The 17047-nt window shown below is 55.2% G+C and overlaps 1 protein-coding gene across 2 annotated transcripts in view; it reads left to right on the top strand.

The window, feature by feature from the left end:
• OSBPL5 (oxysterol binding protein like 5) overlaps nucleotides 1-17047 on the top strand; it is a 62925-nt gene that overhangs the window by 30826 nt on the left and 15052 nt on the right. For both annotated transcript variants that reach the window (XM_031942786.1, XM_031942787.1), the window contains exons 2-11: nucleotides 3179-3335; nucleotides 4262-4347; nucleotides 4874-4957; nucleotides 5190-5291; nucleotides 5924-6127; nucleotides 6293-6377; nucleotides 11025-11196; nucleotides 11399-11615; nucleotides 12603-12787; nucleotides 16356-16437. In XM_031942786.1, the coding sequence (XP_031798646.1) occupies nucleotides 3200-3335; nucleotides 4262-4347; nucleotides 4874-4957; nucleotides 5190-5291; nucleotides 5924-6127; nucleotides 6293-6377; nucleotides 11025-11196; nucleotides 11399-11615; nucleotides 12603-12787; nucleotides 16356-16437 (1353 nt within the window). In that variant the 5' untranslated portion in view covers nucleotides 3179-3199. The remainder of the gene's footprint in view (nucleotides 1-3178; nucleotides 3336-4261; nucleotides 4348-4873; nucleotides 4958-5189; nucleotides 5292-5923; nucleotides 6128-6292; nucleotides 6378-11024; nucleotides 11197-11398; nucleotides 11616-12602; nucleotides 12788-16355; nucleotides 16438-17047) is intronic.

The raw sequence follows: 17047 nt of genomic DNA, 5'->3' as shown, positions 1-17047 counted from the left end.
CCCTCCCCCCTTCTCCTTCCCTCCTTCCATCTTGCACACCTTTATCTCCCTTCCATCCTTCCCTACTTGGGTGCTTTCTTCAGGGAAGGCTCCGGCCCGAGTCCTGCCTTGGTGGGAGGGAATCCGTCCACAACGTTTGGATTCTCAGGAACCCTCTCGGTCCAGTCCCGTTACTTCCTTAAACCGTCCCAGAGTCAGCATTTGAGCCCCTCCTTTGACCCCAGGCGAGGTTCTACTGTCACTTCTTGGGGTCATCACAGCGACTGCGACCCCTCCCCTGACTTGAAAATGAGAATCCGCTCTTGGTTCTCTGCGCTGGAAAGAAGTGGTGTCATGTGGGAAACTCCTCAAAGCTCTTGGATGGAGGGGGGGGGGGAGGGACACAGTTGATTGCGCCTCATATTCTGGCCTTTCCTACCACTTGGGCCGGACCTTGCGGCTGTGTCGACCCTAGCTCAAGGCCAGGGCGCCGTCCAGCCTCGGGGCTCCCTGTGAGCGTGCGTTCTAACCCCCCGTTTGCAGATGAGCCCTCTCCTCGCCTTCCTTTCCCAGTAGCTGCTGGGCCACAGTCCCAGGTAGAAGAGGCGTGACAGCAGGTGAGCCAGAGTCACAAAGGAGTTTGCTCAGCAGTGGAGGGGATAATGTCACAAAGAGGGAGGAAGCTAGGCCGGCTCCCAGAACCTGGGGGCTCCGGAGAATCCAGACCCCCCCCTTCCCCGTCTGCTTCTCCCCGGTGTTCAGTGGAGAGCCAGGAGCCGGAAGGGCAAGCACAGCCCCCTTTGGCCGTCCCCAACCACAGGGTCGCCCTGCGACCCACGCAGGGGTCTGGACCCATCATCCTCCCTCAGTCACATTAAACACACAAGCAACAGGGAGAGCCAGCCTCCAGATCTCAGGGGGCTGAAAGGGCCCCCCATGCCCGAACAAGAACCACCCCCACCCCACCCCCCCGGGATCTGCTGTTTACCCTTTGTTCTGGAAGAGGCCCATGACATCAGGGAGGTGCTGCCGGGATGTGCAGGGAATTGGAATGAGAGAGGGAGAGCTGGAAGCCTCACTTCCCATCCAGGGCCCTCTGGGTCTAGAGGCCAGATCAGGAGGCCCAGAGACAGTCCCAGGGAGAGGCTTCGGCCTTTTAAGCTAGGTCCTCAGCAGGTCTCAGTTTGGCTGACTACAGCCTCCAAGATCTACCCGACACATGGATCCCCAGTCTCTTCCCAAAGCATGATCTACCTGATACATGGATCCCCAGCCTCTTCCCAAGGACGTGATCTACCCAACACATGGATCCCCAGCCTCTTTGCAAAGACGTGATTTACCCAACACATGGATCACCAGACTCTTCCCAAAGCATGGTCTATCGGACACATGAATCCCCAGCCTTTTTGCAAAGACGTGATCTACCCAACACATGGATCCTCAGTCTCTTCCCGAGGATGTGATCTACCCAACACATGGATTCCCAACCTCTTCCCAAAGACATGATCTACCCGGTCTCTTCCTGAGGATGTAATCTACCCAACACATGGGTCCCCAGCCTCTTTGCAAGGATATAATCTACCTGTCATGTGGATCCCCAGCTTCTTCCCAAGGAAGTGATCTACTTGACACATGGATCCTGTCTCTTCCTGAGGATGTGATCTACCTGACACATGGATCCCCAGCCTCTTCCCAAAGCATAATCTACCTGACACATGGATCCCTGGCCCCTTTACAAGGATGTGATCCACCTGACATATGGATCCCCAGCCTCTTTGGAAGGATGTGATCTACCTGACATGTGGATCCCAGCCTCTTCCTGAGGACATGATCTACCCAACACATGAATCCCCAGCCTCTTCCCGAGGACATGGTCTACCCAACATGTGGATCCCCAGCCTCTTAGCAAAGACCTCCAGTGAGCCACCCTGAGCCCACCCCATCAGCCCACACCTGCCTCTCTGTCTACACAAGCACACACCTAGCCCTGCCCTCTTGATCTAGGTAGGACCGCCACCTAATCCTGTTGCACGTGAGTTCTCCAGGGACTGTGCCAGCTTCCACAGCCATCACACTGCCCTTAGCGCTCCCTTCTACAGGAGCAGCCTCCTGGTGCAGACTTACAACCCTTCCCCCTCCTCATCTCCTCTGAGTGGTCTTCCCTAAAAAGTGAACAAAGGGGCACCGAGATCTGGTCCTGGTTATCCAGATGGGGCCTGACCGGGGCACAGGAAGACTCACTGCCCTTCCTGGCCACTCGGCCCCCAGGCTGAGCTCCCCAAGCCACCATGTTGCTTCTGCGGGCTGCTCTTTGGCCCTGGGGCTGCTTTTATTGGCCGGGCCAGTCGCCGGAAAGCTCCAGAGCCTTTTGTTGCAAGAGCCGCTGGCTCCCTACACTCATCCTGGACGGTCAAGGCCGACTTTGGAAGCCTCCATGTAGGATTTTGTTTTTTCCCATGAAATTGAAGCTCTTGGTGTCATCTTAACCGGGCCGTCCTCCCCCAGAGGACCCCATCTTTCTCATCTGTAAAGTGGGAGTAGCAATCCCGGCCGGCTCTGCCTCCTTTACAGGGTTCTTGTGAGGACAAAATGAAGGAATTGATCAGGGCACTCGGGGAAACACGGAACGAGGGGCAAGCGTGGTTATAGAAGGTTAAGCTAGAAGGGGCTTTCCCAGCACTCTCATCCAGACCTCCCCTTTTACAGACAGTGAAACCAAGGCCTGGTGAGAGGAGGTGATAGATAGCTCCCAGTTAGACCAGAGCTAGGTCGAGTCCAGAGCGACTTCTCAGGCCCTGTGGGTTTGGCGCTCTCAGGAGGATGGAGGCCCCATGGAGGCCGGGCGGCTGATCGGCGATGTAGAAGGGTATCGCGTGGCTGGCTGGGCGCTGCCTTGGGGAGCAGTAAAAGTACTATGGATGTAACTCAAGGCTCGTGTAGGAAATAGGAGCTTCTGTGGTCCCCAAAGGCACCTCCAAACCTTCCGGACCTTTGGGTGGCTGTGGAGGCGGAGGGGGCTGAGTTGGGCGGGCCCCAGGCTGGAACCTGCCTCCCGGGCAGCCCGGGGCCTTACCCTCTCCCAGCATGGAGCCCGAGCTCGGCGGGCCGTGGTGGGGTTTCGGGGGCCTCGGAGTCAGTGGGCACAAAATGTCTCGCTTCCCCATCCTCGGTCTGAACCGCTGCTGTCGCTTCCTTTCAGAGAACCCCCACAGCTCACGCCATGAAGGAGGAGAACTTTCTCCGGCGCAGGTTTTCCCTCTGTCCACCTTCCTCCACCCCCCAGAAAATTGACCCTCGGAAACTGACCAGGAACCTCTTCTTCAGTGGAGACCATGAGATCTACCCTCTTAGTCCAGGTCAGTCCTTGCTGGGAAGGTGTCGTCCCTGGGGCCGAGGTGGGGGGGACTGAGGTGGGGGGAACAAGGTTGGGGGGACCGAGGTGGGCGCTCCTGACCCCCCAGGCTGCTGAGGGGAAGCCCCCATGAGAAGTCCCCCAGTGAAGGGCCACAGGTCTCCTGTGCCGATGGCAGTCCATGAGCATCTCTCCCAGGGCGGGGGGAAATTGAGGCTCTGAGAGAGACATGAGGAGACCTCTTAGGGTCATGGCTCAAAAGTGGGTCAGGCCCCCAAGCCCTCATTTTAAAGAAACAGGGATTGGGGTTCAGGCCCCACTACCTTCCAGGACTCAGACCTAGAAACCCCTCCTCCCAGCCTGGCCCTGAGGTTGTATCCAGTCAGTCCCTGCCCCCAAAATCCCCCTCCTCTGCCTCCTTGTGTAACCCTCCCCCTCCTGCTGCTGAAGCCTGTGGCCTCGGGGAGATCGGGGTGGAGGCCGTAAACACCCCAGGTCTGGAGGCTGATTGAGCAGCAAAACGAGCAGTCAGTGACTTCCACCCAACCCCCAGCGAGGCGGCTTCCCCCCATGCTCATGCACTCACACTCAGCTTCACGTGCATGTGCTCACACACACACATGCAGTGCTCTTGGGCACACACATGGTCTCTCACACGCCTCAGTTTACCCCCTGAAGCCTCAGTTTAACGCCCTGTCAAACAGGGATACGGGAGTGGAATACGCTGGAGGATGGGCAGTGACAGGATGGCAACCGAGTGGCCCAAGGCCAGAGGCAGCGGCCAGAGGGTAGCCCCGCCCTGGGAGGGAAGAGCCCCACCTTCCCCACTCCCGCCTGCCTCTGGGCAGAGGCTCCCCCTGGGGGCACTGGGGGAGGGGCTGGCGGGGAGCCCCCCTCCCAGGTGTCACTGGCTCCCTCCCTCTGGTGCAGGGAAGGACATGGAAAGCACCAATGGGGTGCCCCTGTTGAAGGATGAAGTGCCTCCGACGCCGGTGTCCTTGACCAGAACCCTGCAGGTGAGCCCCCGCCCAGCCTTGGTGGGGATGGGGGAGGGGGACACGGGGAGGGGGCTGGCTCCAGGCCTCGGCCCCTCCCCCACCAAAACACGGGAACAACTGGACTCGGGCCAGGCCGGGGGCGCTTCCTGCTCTGGGGAGGACCAGATCGAGCCTGAGGAGACATTGCTGTGGCACCATCGTCCCCGGGGCAGAGAAGTCCTGAGCTCCCAGAGGAGGTGGAGGGGCTGAAGAGCCAGGCCAGGGCGAGGTGGGGGGGGGGGGGGGGGGGGGGGGGGCGCATCTAGGGGTGAGGCTGGGAGTGAGCTCAGTCCCCGAGGCACTGATGTCCCTGCCCATCCCTCGGGAGCCGCTTCCTCCTGAGGGTGCCCGAGCGCTGTCTGAGTGGCCTGAGCACTGTCTGAGCGCCACCTGAGTACACCTGAGTGCTGTCTGAGCACCACCTGAGTACACCTGAGCACTGTCTGAGCGCCACCTGAGTACACCTGAGCGCTGTCTGAGCGCCTCTGAACCTCTTTTTGCACAGAACAATGACTACCGGCTCTGCAATGGGTCTGACCGAGAGTCCTTGTCCCCAACAGCCAAAGTCACCAAGAAGGAAACTCTCAAGGTGAGGGAGACTTGGGGGCTGGGAGCTTTCCAGGCTCGCTCCTTCCTCTGACACCAGCCCTAAGTGGGGGGGAGGATGAGCCTGGCTTCCCCTCCGGCTGCCCCCGCCCTTCCCCTACCTTCTCCCGGCTCCTCTCTACCCCTTCCCCTCCTCCTCTCTTTCTTCTCCTCTTCTTCTCCTCCCCCTCTCTCCCTCCTCTCCCCCCTAACCCCGAGCCGCCTCCCCCCATCAGGTCCAGAAGAGGAATTACCGCCAGGAGAAGAAGCGGGCCACCCAGCAGCTCTTCAGCGCCCTCAAGGACCCCAGCGTGGTCATCATGGCTGACTGGCTGAAGGTACGGGCTTCCAGAAGGTCGTGGTGAGACCCGGGGGGGCCCATGGCCCTCATTTTGGAGAACCAAGATGGTCCCGCCCCCAGGGTGAGGGCAGGGAGGAGGACTTAAGCTGGGAGAGTGTGTGTGTGTGTGTGTGTGTCTGTGTGTGTGTATGTGTGCCCACGGGGCGGATGCCTAGGTCCATCACTAAGCCCAAAGATGGCGGCCTCTGGGGAGAGGAGCGGCCGGCGCCCCTGAATCAGGAAGGCCGCCCCCCTACCCCTGCTGTCCAGCTCCAGGGACACTCAGACCACTTGCTCCTCTTCCCCCTCGGGCCCCGGGTGGTCAGAGGGGGCTGGGTCAAGGCCCCAAAGGCCCAGTCACGGCCCAAGAGGCTGGGGCAAACCTTCCAGGGCTGGTCCCCGGCCAGGCTGGCTGTCACTGGCCTGCCGTCCGAAGCAGAACAGACCGCTGTCTTCTCCGGGAGTAAACCAGCCCAGGAAGGAGGGGGGAGAAAGGGAGGGAGAACATAAGGGGAGGGGAGAGTGGGGGTGGGGTGCTCCGCCCCTGAAATGGGGGTGCTGCTCTGGGCCGGCCGAGGAGCGGGAGGGAGCCCCGCGGCCTTCCTGAGGCTCTCCCCTGCCCCGCCTCAGATCCGGGGGACCCTGAAGGGCTGGACCAAGCTCTGGTGCATCCTGAAGCCGGGCGTGCTGCTGGTTTACAAGACGCCCAAGGTGGGCCAGTGGGTGGGCACCATCCTGCTGCACTCGTGCGAGCTCATCGAGCGGCCTTCCAAGAAGGACGGCTTCTGCTTCAAGCTCTTCCACCCCCTGGACCAGTCCATCTGGGCCATGAAGGTGGGCACTGAGGGGGGCCCCAAGAGGGGAAGAACCCAGAGGGTGGAGGGGCGGGGGGAGGTTCCTGTAATTGGGGGGGAGGGGGCCAGGGTGGAGCCCAGAGTGGGGCGGGGGGGGCAGGGGGGCTCCTGGGCTCCATCACCTGCTTGTGTGTCTGCTCCACAGGGCCCCAAAGGCGAGAACGTGGGCTCCATCACCCAGCCGCTCCCCAGCAGTTATCTCATCTTCAGGGCACCCTCTGAGTCCGACGGTAAGTCCTCCTCCCTGCCCTCACCCGGCTTCCCTTCTGGTCTGTTCTAAAGTGCTGCCGCTGCAGCTCAGCCCCCAGCTTGGTGGAGCAGAAGGGCCCGGGGGCCTGTTCTCCGGGGTCCTCCTCTCTGGGGGCCCCCTCTCACCCCCTAGCCCATGCTCCACCTGGCTCACGCCTCACTCTGCTTCCCTACAATCACGCGCACTTATTAAGTGCCGTCTGTGAGCCAGGCTGGACACGGCCAGCTCCTCCCACCCTGCAGCCAGATGTTGTAGCCCAGTGGAGTCTCCTCGTTTGGCAGAAGGGGAAACTGAGGCCACAGGGGTAAGGAGCAGGGAGGTCTCTCCAGAACACAAAGACAACAAGCAGTAATAGACGCCTTCTCAGTCCGGTCCCTGTATCCAGAGTCTCTGCCCCAGGGCTTGCCGGGCACAGCGGAGCGAGTCCTGGAGCTACTCAGTGACTCCCTCAGCCCTTGGCTACAGAGCTTCTCTTTGCAGAACAACAGGTTCTAGACCAGAGCCGAGAACCACCCAGTCATTTTCTTGGTAGGATGTGAGAACATGAAGTGTCTCAGGACACGCCACCCCCGGGGCCATCCTTCAGGGCACCCCCACAGGTCACAGGGACCCCAACAGCCTGAGCTTGGGCCTTACTTGCCACCCAGGATCCCATTCCCTGGGCTAGGAGCTCCCTGAGGGAAGCCGGAGGACCCCAGAAAAGAGGTGGCCCGAGGAGCCCCAGGGGCCCCAGGCCGGGCTTCTTGGCTGGACTCTACATTTATTCACAAGGTGGCCTTGGGCCTTTTCTTTGGACCTCAGTTTCTTCCCTTGTCATACATGAGACAGAGCCCCCAAAGCCCCCCCTGGGGCCCCAGTCTCCACCTTTGGGGCCCTGGCCCCAAGGCTGAGAGCGTGACTCGCCAGGACTCCTCTTCCATCTTTGCCCTTCAGAGCCCTCTCATGGTGGTCTAAGGAAGCGTCTGCAGCCCCTGCCCTCCCCCACCACCCTGAAACAAGCATTGCCGGGCCCTCCCCCTGGCTCTGACTCCTGGCCTCCCTGGCTTCCTTAAGGCCCAGCGGAAAGCTCCCCGCTGCAGGAAGCTTCCCCAAGAATGACTTCCCGTTTTTCCTGTTCCTAGCTTACTTTGTCCGGATTTGATTGTGAGCTCCCTGAGGACAGGGCTGCGGTCTTTTACCTCTTTTCCTTTCCCCAGTGTGTAAAGGTGTCTGATACACAGTAGGTGCTTAATAAATGCTTGTTTTAAATGACTAATGTGGAAACGTCTCACATGATTGCTGATTGCTACCGTCTCAGGGAGGGAAGAGGGAGGAACAGAATTGGGAACTCAACTTCACCAAAAAAAGGTTTTAAGTTGTTTTAATAAGTAATTGGGGGGAAAATATACACAGATAGATAGAAAGGTAGGTAGGTAGATAGATAGACAGACAGACAGACAAATAGATAGGAGGATAGTAGATAGATTGATAGATGGATAGATAGAAAGGATAGATAGATTGATAAATGATAGACAATAAGATAGATAAATAGACAGACAGAAAGTTAGATAGATTGATAGACAGATAAATAGACACAAAGAAAGATAGATTGATAGATAAGTAGACAGAAAGATAAGATAGATACATAGATAAGCAGACAGATAAACAAGCAGAAAGAAAGATAGATTGATAGACAGAAAGATAGAAGGATGGATGAATAGATATATAAATAGAAAGACAGATTGATAAATAAATAGACACAAAGAAAGATAAGATAGATTGATAGATACATAAGCAGACATAAATAGGCAGAAAGAAAAATAAATTGATAGACAGAAAAAAAGAAGGAAGAATGGATGGATAGACAGACAAAGAAATAGACAAAAAAATAGATTGATAAATAGATAGACATAGACAGATAAATAGACAAAGAAAGATTGATAGACAGGCAGAAAGAAGGATGGATGGATGGATAGATAAATAGATTGATAAATGATAGACAGATAAATAGAAAGATTGATCAATGATAGATAGATAGACATAAATTGACAGACAGATAAATAGAAAGAAAGATAGATAGAAAAAAGAAAGATGGATAGATAGATATAGACAGATAAATAGATGGATTGATAGACAAACAGAAAGATAGAAAGATAGATTGATAGGCAGACAGATAAATAAAGATAGAAAGAAGGATGGATGGATAGATAGATAAATAGAAAGACAGATTGAGAAATAGATAGGCAGACAGAAAGATAGATTGATAGAAAGATAGATAGACAGATACACAGATGGATAAATAAATAGACAGAAAGATAGATCGATAAATAGGCAGATAGAAAGAAGGATGGATAAATAGAAAGACAGACAGGCAGAAAGAAAGATAGATTGATAAATAGATAGAGACATAGACATAAATAGAAAGATAGGCAGACAGTTAAACAGACAGAAAGGATGGATGGATAGATAAAATAGAAAGAGATAGATTGATAAATGATAGACATAAATACAGGTAGATAGATACATTGACAAAGATAGATTGATAAATAGATAGATACATAGGTAGAAAGATGGTTAGATAGATAAGTAGAATAGATTGATAGATAGATAGATAGATTGATACAACAGAAAGAATGATGGATGAGTAGATAGAAAGACAGGCAGAAAGAAAGATAGATTAATAGATAGCTACATAGATAGAAGACTGGATGGATAGATAGATAGAACAATGGATTGATAAATAGATAGATAGACATAGATAAATAGAAAGATTGATTAGATAGGCAGCCAGATAGATAGACAGAAAGGATGGATGGATAGATAGATAAATAGAAAGATAGATTGATAAATGATAGACAGATAAATAGAAAAGTAGATAAATTGACAAACAGAAAGACTGATAGACAGATAAATAAACAGAAAGAAAGATAGATAAATAGATAGGCAGACAGACAGAAAGATAGATTGATAGATAAATAGAGAGACAGATAGTAAGAAAAATAGATTGATAGATAGAAAAAAGGATGGGTGGGATGCTTGGATAGATAAATAGAAAGACAGATATAGATAGATTGACAATCAGAAAGATAGATGGATCAATAGATAGAAAGATAGACTGATAAATAGAAAGATGGATTTGATTGATAGAAAGAAGGATGGATGATGGATAGATAGATAAATAAATAGGAAGATCGATTGATAAAAGATAGATAGATAGACAGATAAATACAGAAAGAAAAAGATTGATAGAGAGAGAAATATAAAGAAATGCTTGTTTCCTTCCTCCCTGTAAGGAAAACACTTAATTTTTGTTTAGTTCATGAATGAAAAAGCAATCATTAATCACTTACTGTGTGCAGATCCTGTACCACTTAGCACAGTTGAGGCAAATGTCCCTGAGAAGGGCCTACTCTGTGAGGTTCATGGGCAATGAGCTGAATATTTGGGACTGGGCGCTATGCCCTAATGGTCAAAGGCAGGAACAGGCAGGTCTCCAAAACAGCATCTTGGAGCGTTCGCCACCACATGGCAGACTGATGATAATAATAATGCGTATGTTAAGTATGTGGACCAGGCGAAGGTGGGCCCCAGCCGGAAAGGACTTGCCGTTTTTCCTTCAGGAAAGTCTTTCCTCTCCAGTGCATCCCCCCGTCTCCCCCTCCCTGTGATTAGCAGACAGTCCCCCCACCCCCCACCGAGGCTGACCTGCGACCTGCAGAGAAGGGAGGAGGGGCTTTCGTTTCCCAGGGACGGTTCTTTGTGTAGCTCTTTCTACTTCTACTTCCTTGTGCTTGTGGACATGAGCTCCCCCTTCCCTCTGCTTCGGGCCACATGAGGCTTCCCAGGCCTCCCAGGGAGCACTCTCCTAAGCACAGTCAGATATGCTCCTTGAGGCCAGAAACTGCCTCCTTTTGCACCGCCAGAGCCTAGCACGGTTCTTGCATGTAGTAGGGGCCTAATAAATGCGCTGGGACTCGGCCAGCGAGCACTAGCTCTCGCCGCCACAAGGAGCCGCCAGCAGTATTTTGAGTCAGCGGGACCGTTCTGGCCGGCACTGACCTCGGAGGCCTCTGGGTCAGGAGAGAGTTTTCACTGGTTTTTAATGACTTTATCCTCTAAAAGGAGTTAAATGTATTTAACCTAAGCCCCACGGCCTGCCCTCTTGGGGGCTGGGGGGGTCAGGGAGAGAGGGAGAAAATTGTGGGACACAAAGTCTCCCAAATGAATGTTGAGAAGCCCCTCTGCGCGTAGATTTGGGAACATAAAATGCTATTGAGGGGAAGACAATCCCAAGCCCCCAGCATCCCCCGGCTTTCTTCAGCGGCTACAGCTCCACCAACAATGACTTGGGTCCCTGTCTTTCACACTGACTCCCCAGCCTGGCCCTCCCCCCGGGGCATGATGGCTCGGGGCCAGCCGGGTCTCCCTCCCTGCCAGTCTGCCAGCCAGTCGCCAACACTCTGAAACCCTTTCTCTGAGACCCGCTGTGCCCTCTGTGCCCGCCGACCTCTGGAGAGTGGCTCCTGCTCTGAGAGAGTCAGCCCTCTGCCCGTGGGTCCTGTCCGTCAGACCCCGCCCAAAGGCGGCTGGCACAGGATCTGGGGACACGCTCGGTCGCACGCGAGCCACCTGGTCGTTGTCCCCACAGGCCGCTGCTGGCTGGACGCCCTGGAGCTGGCCTTGCGCTGCTCCAGCCTCTTCCGGCTCAGCACCTCCAAGCCAGGGAAGGACGGGGAGCTGACCAGCCAGCCGGACTCCTCCCCGGTGCCCCTGGACGGGCTGCTGCACGCTGGGACCATCTCGGACCAGGATCTCTTTCAGTAAGCCACGGGCCGGGCCAGGGAAGGGAGGCCGGGGGGGAGAGGGGGAAGGGGAGGGCCAGAACCAGACAGACTTGGCCTTTCTGATGAGAGGCTATCGCCCCCTTCTTCCCCGCCTGCCTCGGTGCCTCAGTTTACACCAGCTGCTCTGGATAGTGCCCAGTGAGCAGACAGCATCACCGGGCCTCCCCCTGTGTTCCAGGCTGACGGAAGCCTCCCTGGAGAACCACCAGCTGGAGAACGACGCCTTTTCAGACAGGTCAGAGAAAGACACCATCGAGGGGTCGGAGAACGAGACCCGGGAGAACAGCCGCAAGACCAACGACAGCGAGAGTGACCAGTCGGAGACCCCCGGGGAGCTCGGGCAGGAGAAAAAGGGGACCACGTACATCGAGCAGATCTACGAAGAGTTTGGGGAGGTAGGAGCCGGATGCCCCCGTGGAGCGGGGGGGAGCAGTGGGGTCCTACGGGCCTGTGCAGGACGGCCCCACGTTATGGATGAGCCAAGTGAGGCAGGAAGGCTTGTCCCTGGTCACGGCTCCTGCCAGCACCAGGAGGGGCTCAGCCCAAGCTGCCCCTGCCTCGGGCAGGTCCGGCCTTTGCCACGTTCCCCCTCCCCAGCTACATGCTGGCCTCCCTGCCTCCCTCCGGCTCCTTGCCTAGAGCACGCTCTGCCCTCGCCTCCATCTCCATGTGAGGTCCTGCTCCCCAGCTTCTGGGAGCCCCACCCCCATGCCTTCTAAGAACAGACAGCCCTGCCCCCTCTAAACTAGCCCCCACCCCCAGTCCCCATGGACCTCTGTCAGTAATAGAGCTGGGGGGAGGGGCAAACAAATCAATTCAACCAGCCTACTAAGTGCGGGCTGTAAAGGCGGCCATACTGTGAGTGCCATCCATCATCTCAACCCCAGAAGAATCAGGCGCCTCCTGGTGCGACCAGGAAGCTTTAGAGCTTGGGATGTATTAGGTCAATCAATGGTCCTGGATGGCCAGCCCAGCCCCAGCTCTTGGGTCCTGGACCGAGTCAGAGGCACCGAGTCAGCGGCCTCTGCAGAGTCTGGGACCCCGGGGACAGGGGTGTGGAGTCCTCAGCACCATGGACAGGGCCCCAAGGGCACGAGTCTGGGGCCTCTGTCACCAACAGGGGCACAGAGTCTGGGGCCTCTGTCATCGACAAGCATGGAGTCTGTAGTACCATGGACAGAGACACTCAGTCCAGGGCCTCTGAGAGCTAAGTCTGGGCCCTTTACCCGGGACAGGGGTGCAGAGTCCAGGGCCTCTCTCCCGACAAGGGCGCAGAGTCCGAGTCCGGACAGAGGCAGGGAGCTCCTTGTGAAGCCGGGCAGCCGCCCCCAGGGTGAGGAGACAGTGGGTCCTGCCTCGGGCTGAGCTTTCTCTTCCCTCAGACGGGAGAATCGTCACAGACGGAGACAGTCTCCGAAGAGAACAAGAGCCTCATCTGGATCCTGCTGAAACAGCTGAGGCCGGGGATGGACCTGTCGCGCGTCGTGCTGCCCACCTTCATCCTGGAGCCGCGCTCCTTCCTCAATAAGCTCTCCGACTACTACTACCACGCCGACCTGCTGTCTCAGTGAGTGCCCGCCCGGCCGCAGCCCCGGCCGATGCACAGCGCCCATGAGGGCTCCGACGCACAGCATACACGGCACACACAGCCCCAATGTGCCATACATACGACACATATGAGCCCCGACGCACAGCACACACAACACACACAGCACACACACACACACAAGAGCCCCGACATACAACATGCACAGCACACAGCACACATGAGAGCCCCAACACGCAACCTACACAGCACACACAGCCTCAAAATGTGCAACACAACAGCCCCGACACATAACATACACAACAGCCCCGACATACAACATACACGGCACACACAGCCCCAATGTGCCATACATATGACACATATGAGCCCCGACGCACAGCACACACAACACACACAGCACACACACACACAAGAGCCCCGACATACAACATGCATGGCACACACAGCCCCGACGCGCCATACACACTACACACAAGAGCCCCAACGCACAACACACACAACATGCACAGCACACAGCACACATTAGAGCCCCAACACTCAACCTACACAGCACACACAGCCTCAGAATGAGCAACACAACAGCCCCGACACATAACATACACAACAGCCCCGACATACAACATCAGGCACACAACACAAAGCCCCGACATACAACATGCATGGCACACACAGCCCCGACGCGCCATACACACTACACACAAGAGCCCCAACGCACAACACACACAACATGCACAGCACACAGCACACATTAGAGCCCCAACACTCAACCTACACAGCACACACAGCCTCAGAATGAGCAACACAACAGCCCCGACACATAACATACACAACAGCCCCGACATACAACATACATGGCACACGCAGCCCCAATGTGCCATACATATGACACATAAGAGCCCCGACACACAGCACACACAAGAGCCCCGACATACAACATACATGGAACACAACAGTCCTGACACACAGTACACACGACACATAAGAGCCCTGACACACAGCACACAGCTTTGAGAGTTCGAGTCCGTGTAATTAAGCCAGAGACATTAATCACCTAGGGCATGCAGAGCACTTTGCTAGGGGTGGTGCTGGTATTGTTCGGTCAGTTCAGTCACAGGTGACTCTCCACGGCCCCATTTAGGGGTTTCTGGGCAGAGATACTGGGGGGCGCTGACCATTTCCTTCTCCAACCCATTTTATAGATGAGGAAACCAAGGCAAACAGAGCTGGGTGGCTGGCCCAGGGTCACACAGCTAGGAAGCGCCCAAGGCTGTTTGGAGCCAGGAAGTCCCGGCGTGCTATCCACGGGGGCGCTCCGAGCTGCCCTGTGCTTAGCAGTCGGGGTGTCGAAGGTTTAGGGCTCCCCTGCCCTGAGTCCCCCTGTGGAGGACGATCCCGTCAGAGGGGCAGCAACAGCCAGCAGTCTCCTTGTCTAATTCCCCATTAGAGAAAGAGCTTCTTGAGCTGAAGGCCATCCCCCCGCCCCGTGTCACAGCACCCGGCCCGGGGCCTTGCGTCTCTTCAGGCTCCATGGATATTGGTCGGGTTAGATGGGAGGGACCAGAAATGGGAATCCCGGCAGTTCACAGTCAGGGCTTGGGGTGAGAGTGAGCTGCTGCCACCTCCTTCCTGTGCAAACTCCAGCTGTTCCTTGGCCTCTCTGGGCCCATTGGCTCACCTGGAGAGTGAGAGGGGTTCCAAGCTCCTTCCAGCTCAGCGTCAGGGCCTTTCACTTGAGCAGATGGAGATTTGGGCTTTAAATGGGGCAGAGGCACGGGGCCGGAGAGTGAGGCATGGGGCCGGAGAGTGAGGCACGGGGCCGGAGAATGAGGCACGGGGCCAGAGAGAGAGCCGAGCAAAGCTAGGGGATTGACTCTCCTCATGCTAAGGCTCAGGGGCTCTGACCCCAGCAGTGACAGAACCCTTCACTGAGCCAGCCCACCCACGGGGACCTGAGCCCTTCTCTGTGGCAGAGGGGTCTTGGCTCAGGGCCCAGCTCAGAGATTGTGGGATGTGTGGCCCTGGGGGCCTCCCCAGCAGGCTGCCTCTGCTTGCAGACCTTCCACTTGTAGCCACTCATGAGCCTCCCGAGGCCATTGCTGGACAGCTCTGATAAGGGCCATCCTTACGTGGACCTGGAGCTGTCCCAGGTCTCAAAGGGAGAAGGCAACACACTGCAAACTATAGGCTGCAGAGAACCGAGTCGGTCGCTGACAGAATCACAGATTGTCCTTGAAGGGGGGGGTATCTCAAAAGAATAAACCTTGATCACAAAGATCTCAAAAACTGGTTGTTCCAGACCAGCCTTTCTGGATTGGCCCGGCTGACTGGGCTGGCAGATCAAAGGGAGACAGGAGATGTGGCTCACCGAGATATCCGCAAAAGGTTTATTAGAGTCTCCTGCAATATTGTGGGAAAGATGGAGAGATGGAAGGCGGAGAAGAGCACAATTAAGTAGATTAGGACCTTGTTGAATGGCCAGACCCAAGAGCAGTCATTAGCTGTAGAGGAAGGTCTGGAGTACCTCAGGGATCTGGGCTAGAGCTTAAAGCTGCTGGGTACCTCAAATGCCTCCTAAACGCAATGTGTCCGAACAGCCATGCCCTCAGCCTGCCTTCTCACAAGTGGCCATTCAGCTGCCATAGGTTTTCAGGGAGGGTGAACCCCCCGCCTCCCCAGGCAGCCCTTTCAACTTTTCAATCTCTCCCTTTGCTTCTTTATAAACATATCTCTTTGGCTCCTCCAAACAGAAGCTTAATCTCTATTCCACAGTTTCCCCCTTTACTGTTTCCCCCTCCCCAGATCTTCTCATCTCCAGGCGACATGTCCCACTTCCTTCAGTGGAGCAATTAACCGGCATCCCACTTTACAGCTAACTTTCCTTGTCGGAAGCTTCTTCCTGCCATCCTAAATCTTCTCTCCAAGCCCACGCACTTACCCACATATTCCCAGGCCTGCCCTCAACAGCCAGACACAATCATCCCTCCTTCCAGCTTTTTGGAAAGGTCATAGGAAAGTCCACATTGGCACATGAAGAGGTCAGAGGGCCAGATTTAGGCACCCCAAAGGCATAGTGGCTATCGTGGTCACAACCCTCACTTTACAGAGGAAGGAAATGAGGCACATGCTCAGGGTCACCCAACTAGCGAGTATCTGAGGTGGGATTGGAAGCCAGGATGTCCTCAATCCAAACCCAGAATTCTCTCTGCTGTACCAAAGGTGTTAAACACACAGTTTGCAGATATAATCCCTCAATTCCCCCAACCAAATGAAAGTATAATTGGGCAATACTTGACAAAGTAAATAAAAGCCCAGTAGAGTGGAAATAATGGTGATATGGGGTCTTCCGACTCCATCTGCTGGCAGGGGTCTTTCGGTATGGGTCAGTGACCCCATCCTTGCCTCAGTGGCCCCCTGCCTTGTGGAGGTCCCCGCCTCATCTCGAGCAGATTGTGCCGATGGACTGTGTGGAGTGGCCACAGCCCTGCCAGATGCTACCCCAGTTCTGGCTGTGTGGGGTGGCTGGGAAATGGAACAAGCCATGGAACCCTCTGCTCTTAAGGACTTACTTGTTGCCTCTTGGTGCCAGGGCTGTTCTGGAAGAAGATCCTTTAACTCGTATGAAGCAAGTTGTAAGATGGTATCTGTCCGGCTTCTACAAGAAACCGAAGGTAAGAAAAACCACAGGACGGCCGAGTTCCGTGATCGGGGCGATCTGATTGATTGGTTCACTGCAGCTGAAAGCTCACTGCCCACCCCTTACCTCCGTCCCCAAACTAGACTGCTTCCATCACAAGAAAGAGCCGCCACAGTCCACCCCATGTGCCGGAGGCAGGCTGTCTCCCTTGGAGGGGATCAGCCTAGGAGGTGACTTACCCTATCCTGATATGGTGACCCCTTAGAAAGCCTTAAATCCCCTTAAGGGCCTGAGGATCCAAGACAAGGGCACCCCATAAAGGCCTGAGGATCTGAGAGCATCCCCTACTCCTCACTGTGGGACCCTCTGATTTGGCTTTCCTCTTTTTTTTTTTTTTTTTTTTTTTTTTTCCCTTTTTACATCTCTTGTGCTGCATCAGTAGACAGAACTTCGGTTAGTTTTATGAAATGTAACGTCTAACCCCTTTTTAGGGACCCTCTGATTTGGACCCTGACACCTTCCACCCCTTAGCCAGTTAGTGCAAAGACCAGTATAGTGACAATAGCCCCGGATGGTTGGCAAATCTTGTGGGTCATTTGCCTTGTTTCCCTCCAGAGAAGGGAGAAGAATTGAGGGCCACAGCC

Source organism: Sarcophilus harrisii, chromosome 6, assembly GCF_902635505.1.
Source record: "Sarcophilus harrisii chromosome 6, mSarHar1.11, whole genome shotgun sequence".
In the NCBI taxonomy this organism is placed as follows: Eukaryota; Metazoa; Chordata; class Mammalia; order Dasyuromorphia; family Dasyuridae; genus Sarcophilus; species Sarcophilus harrisii.
This window is presented reverse-complemented; position numbering and strand designations above follow the sequence as displayed.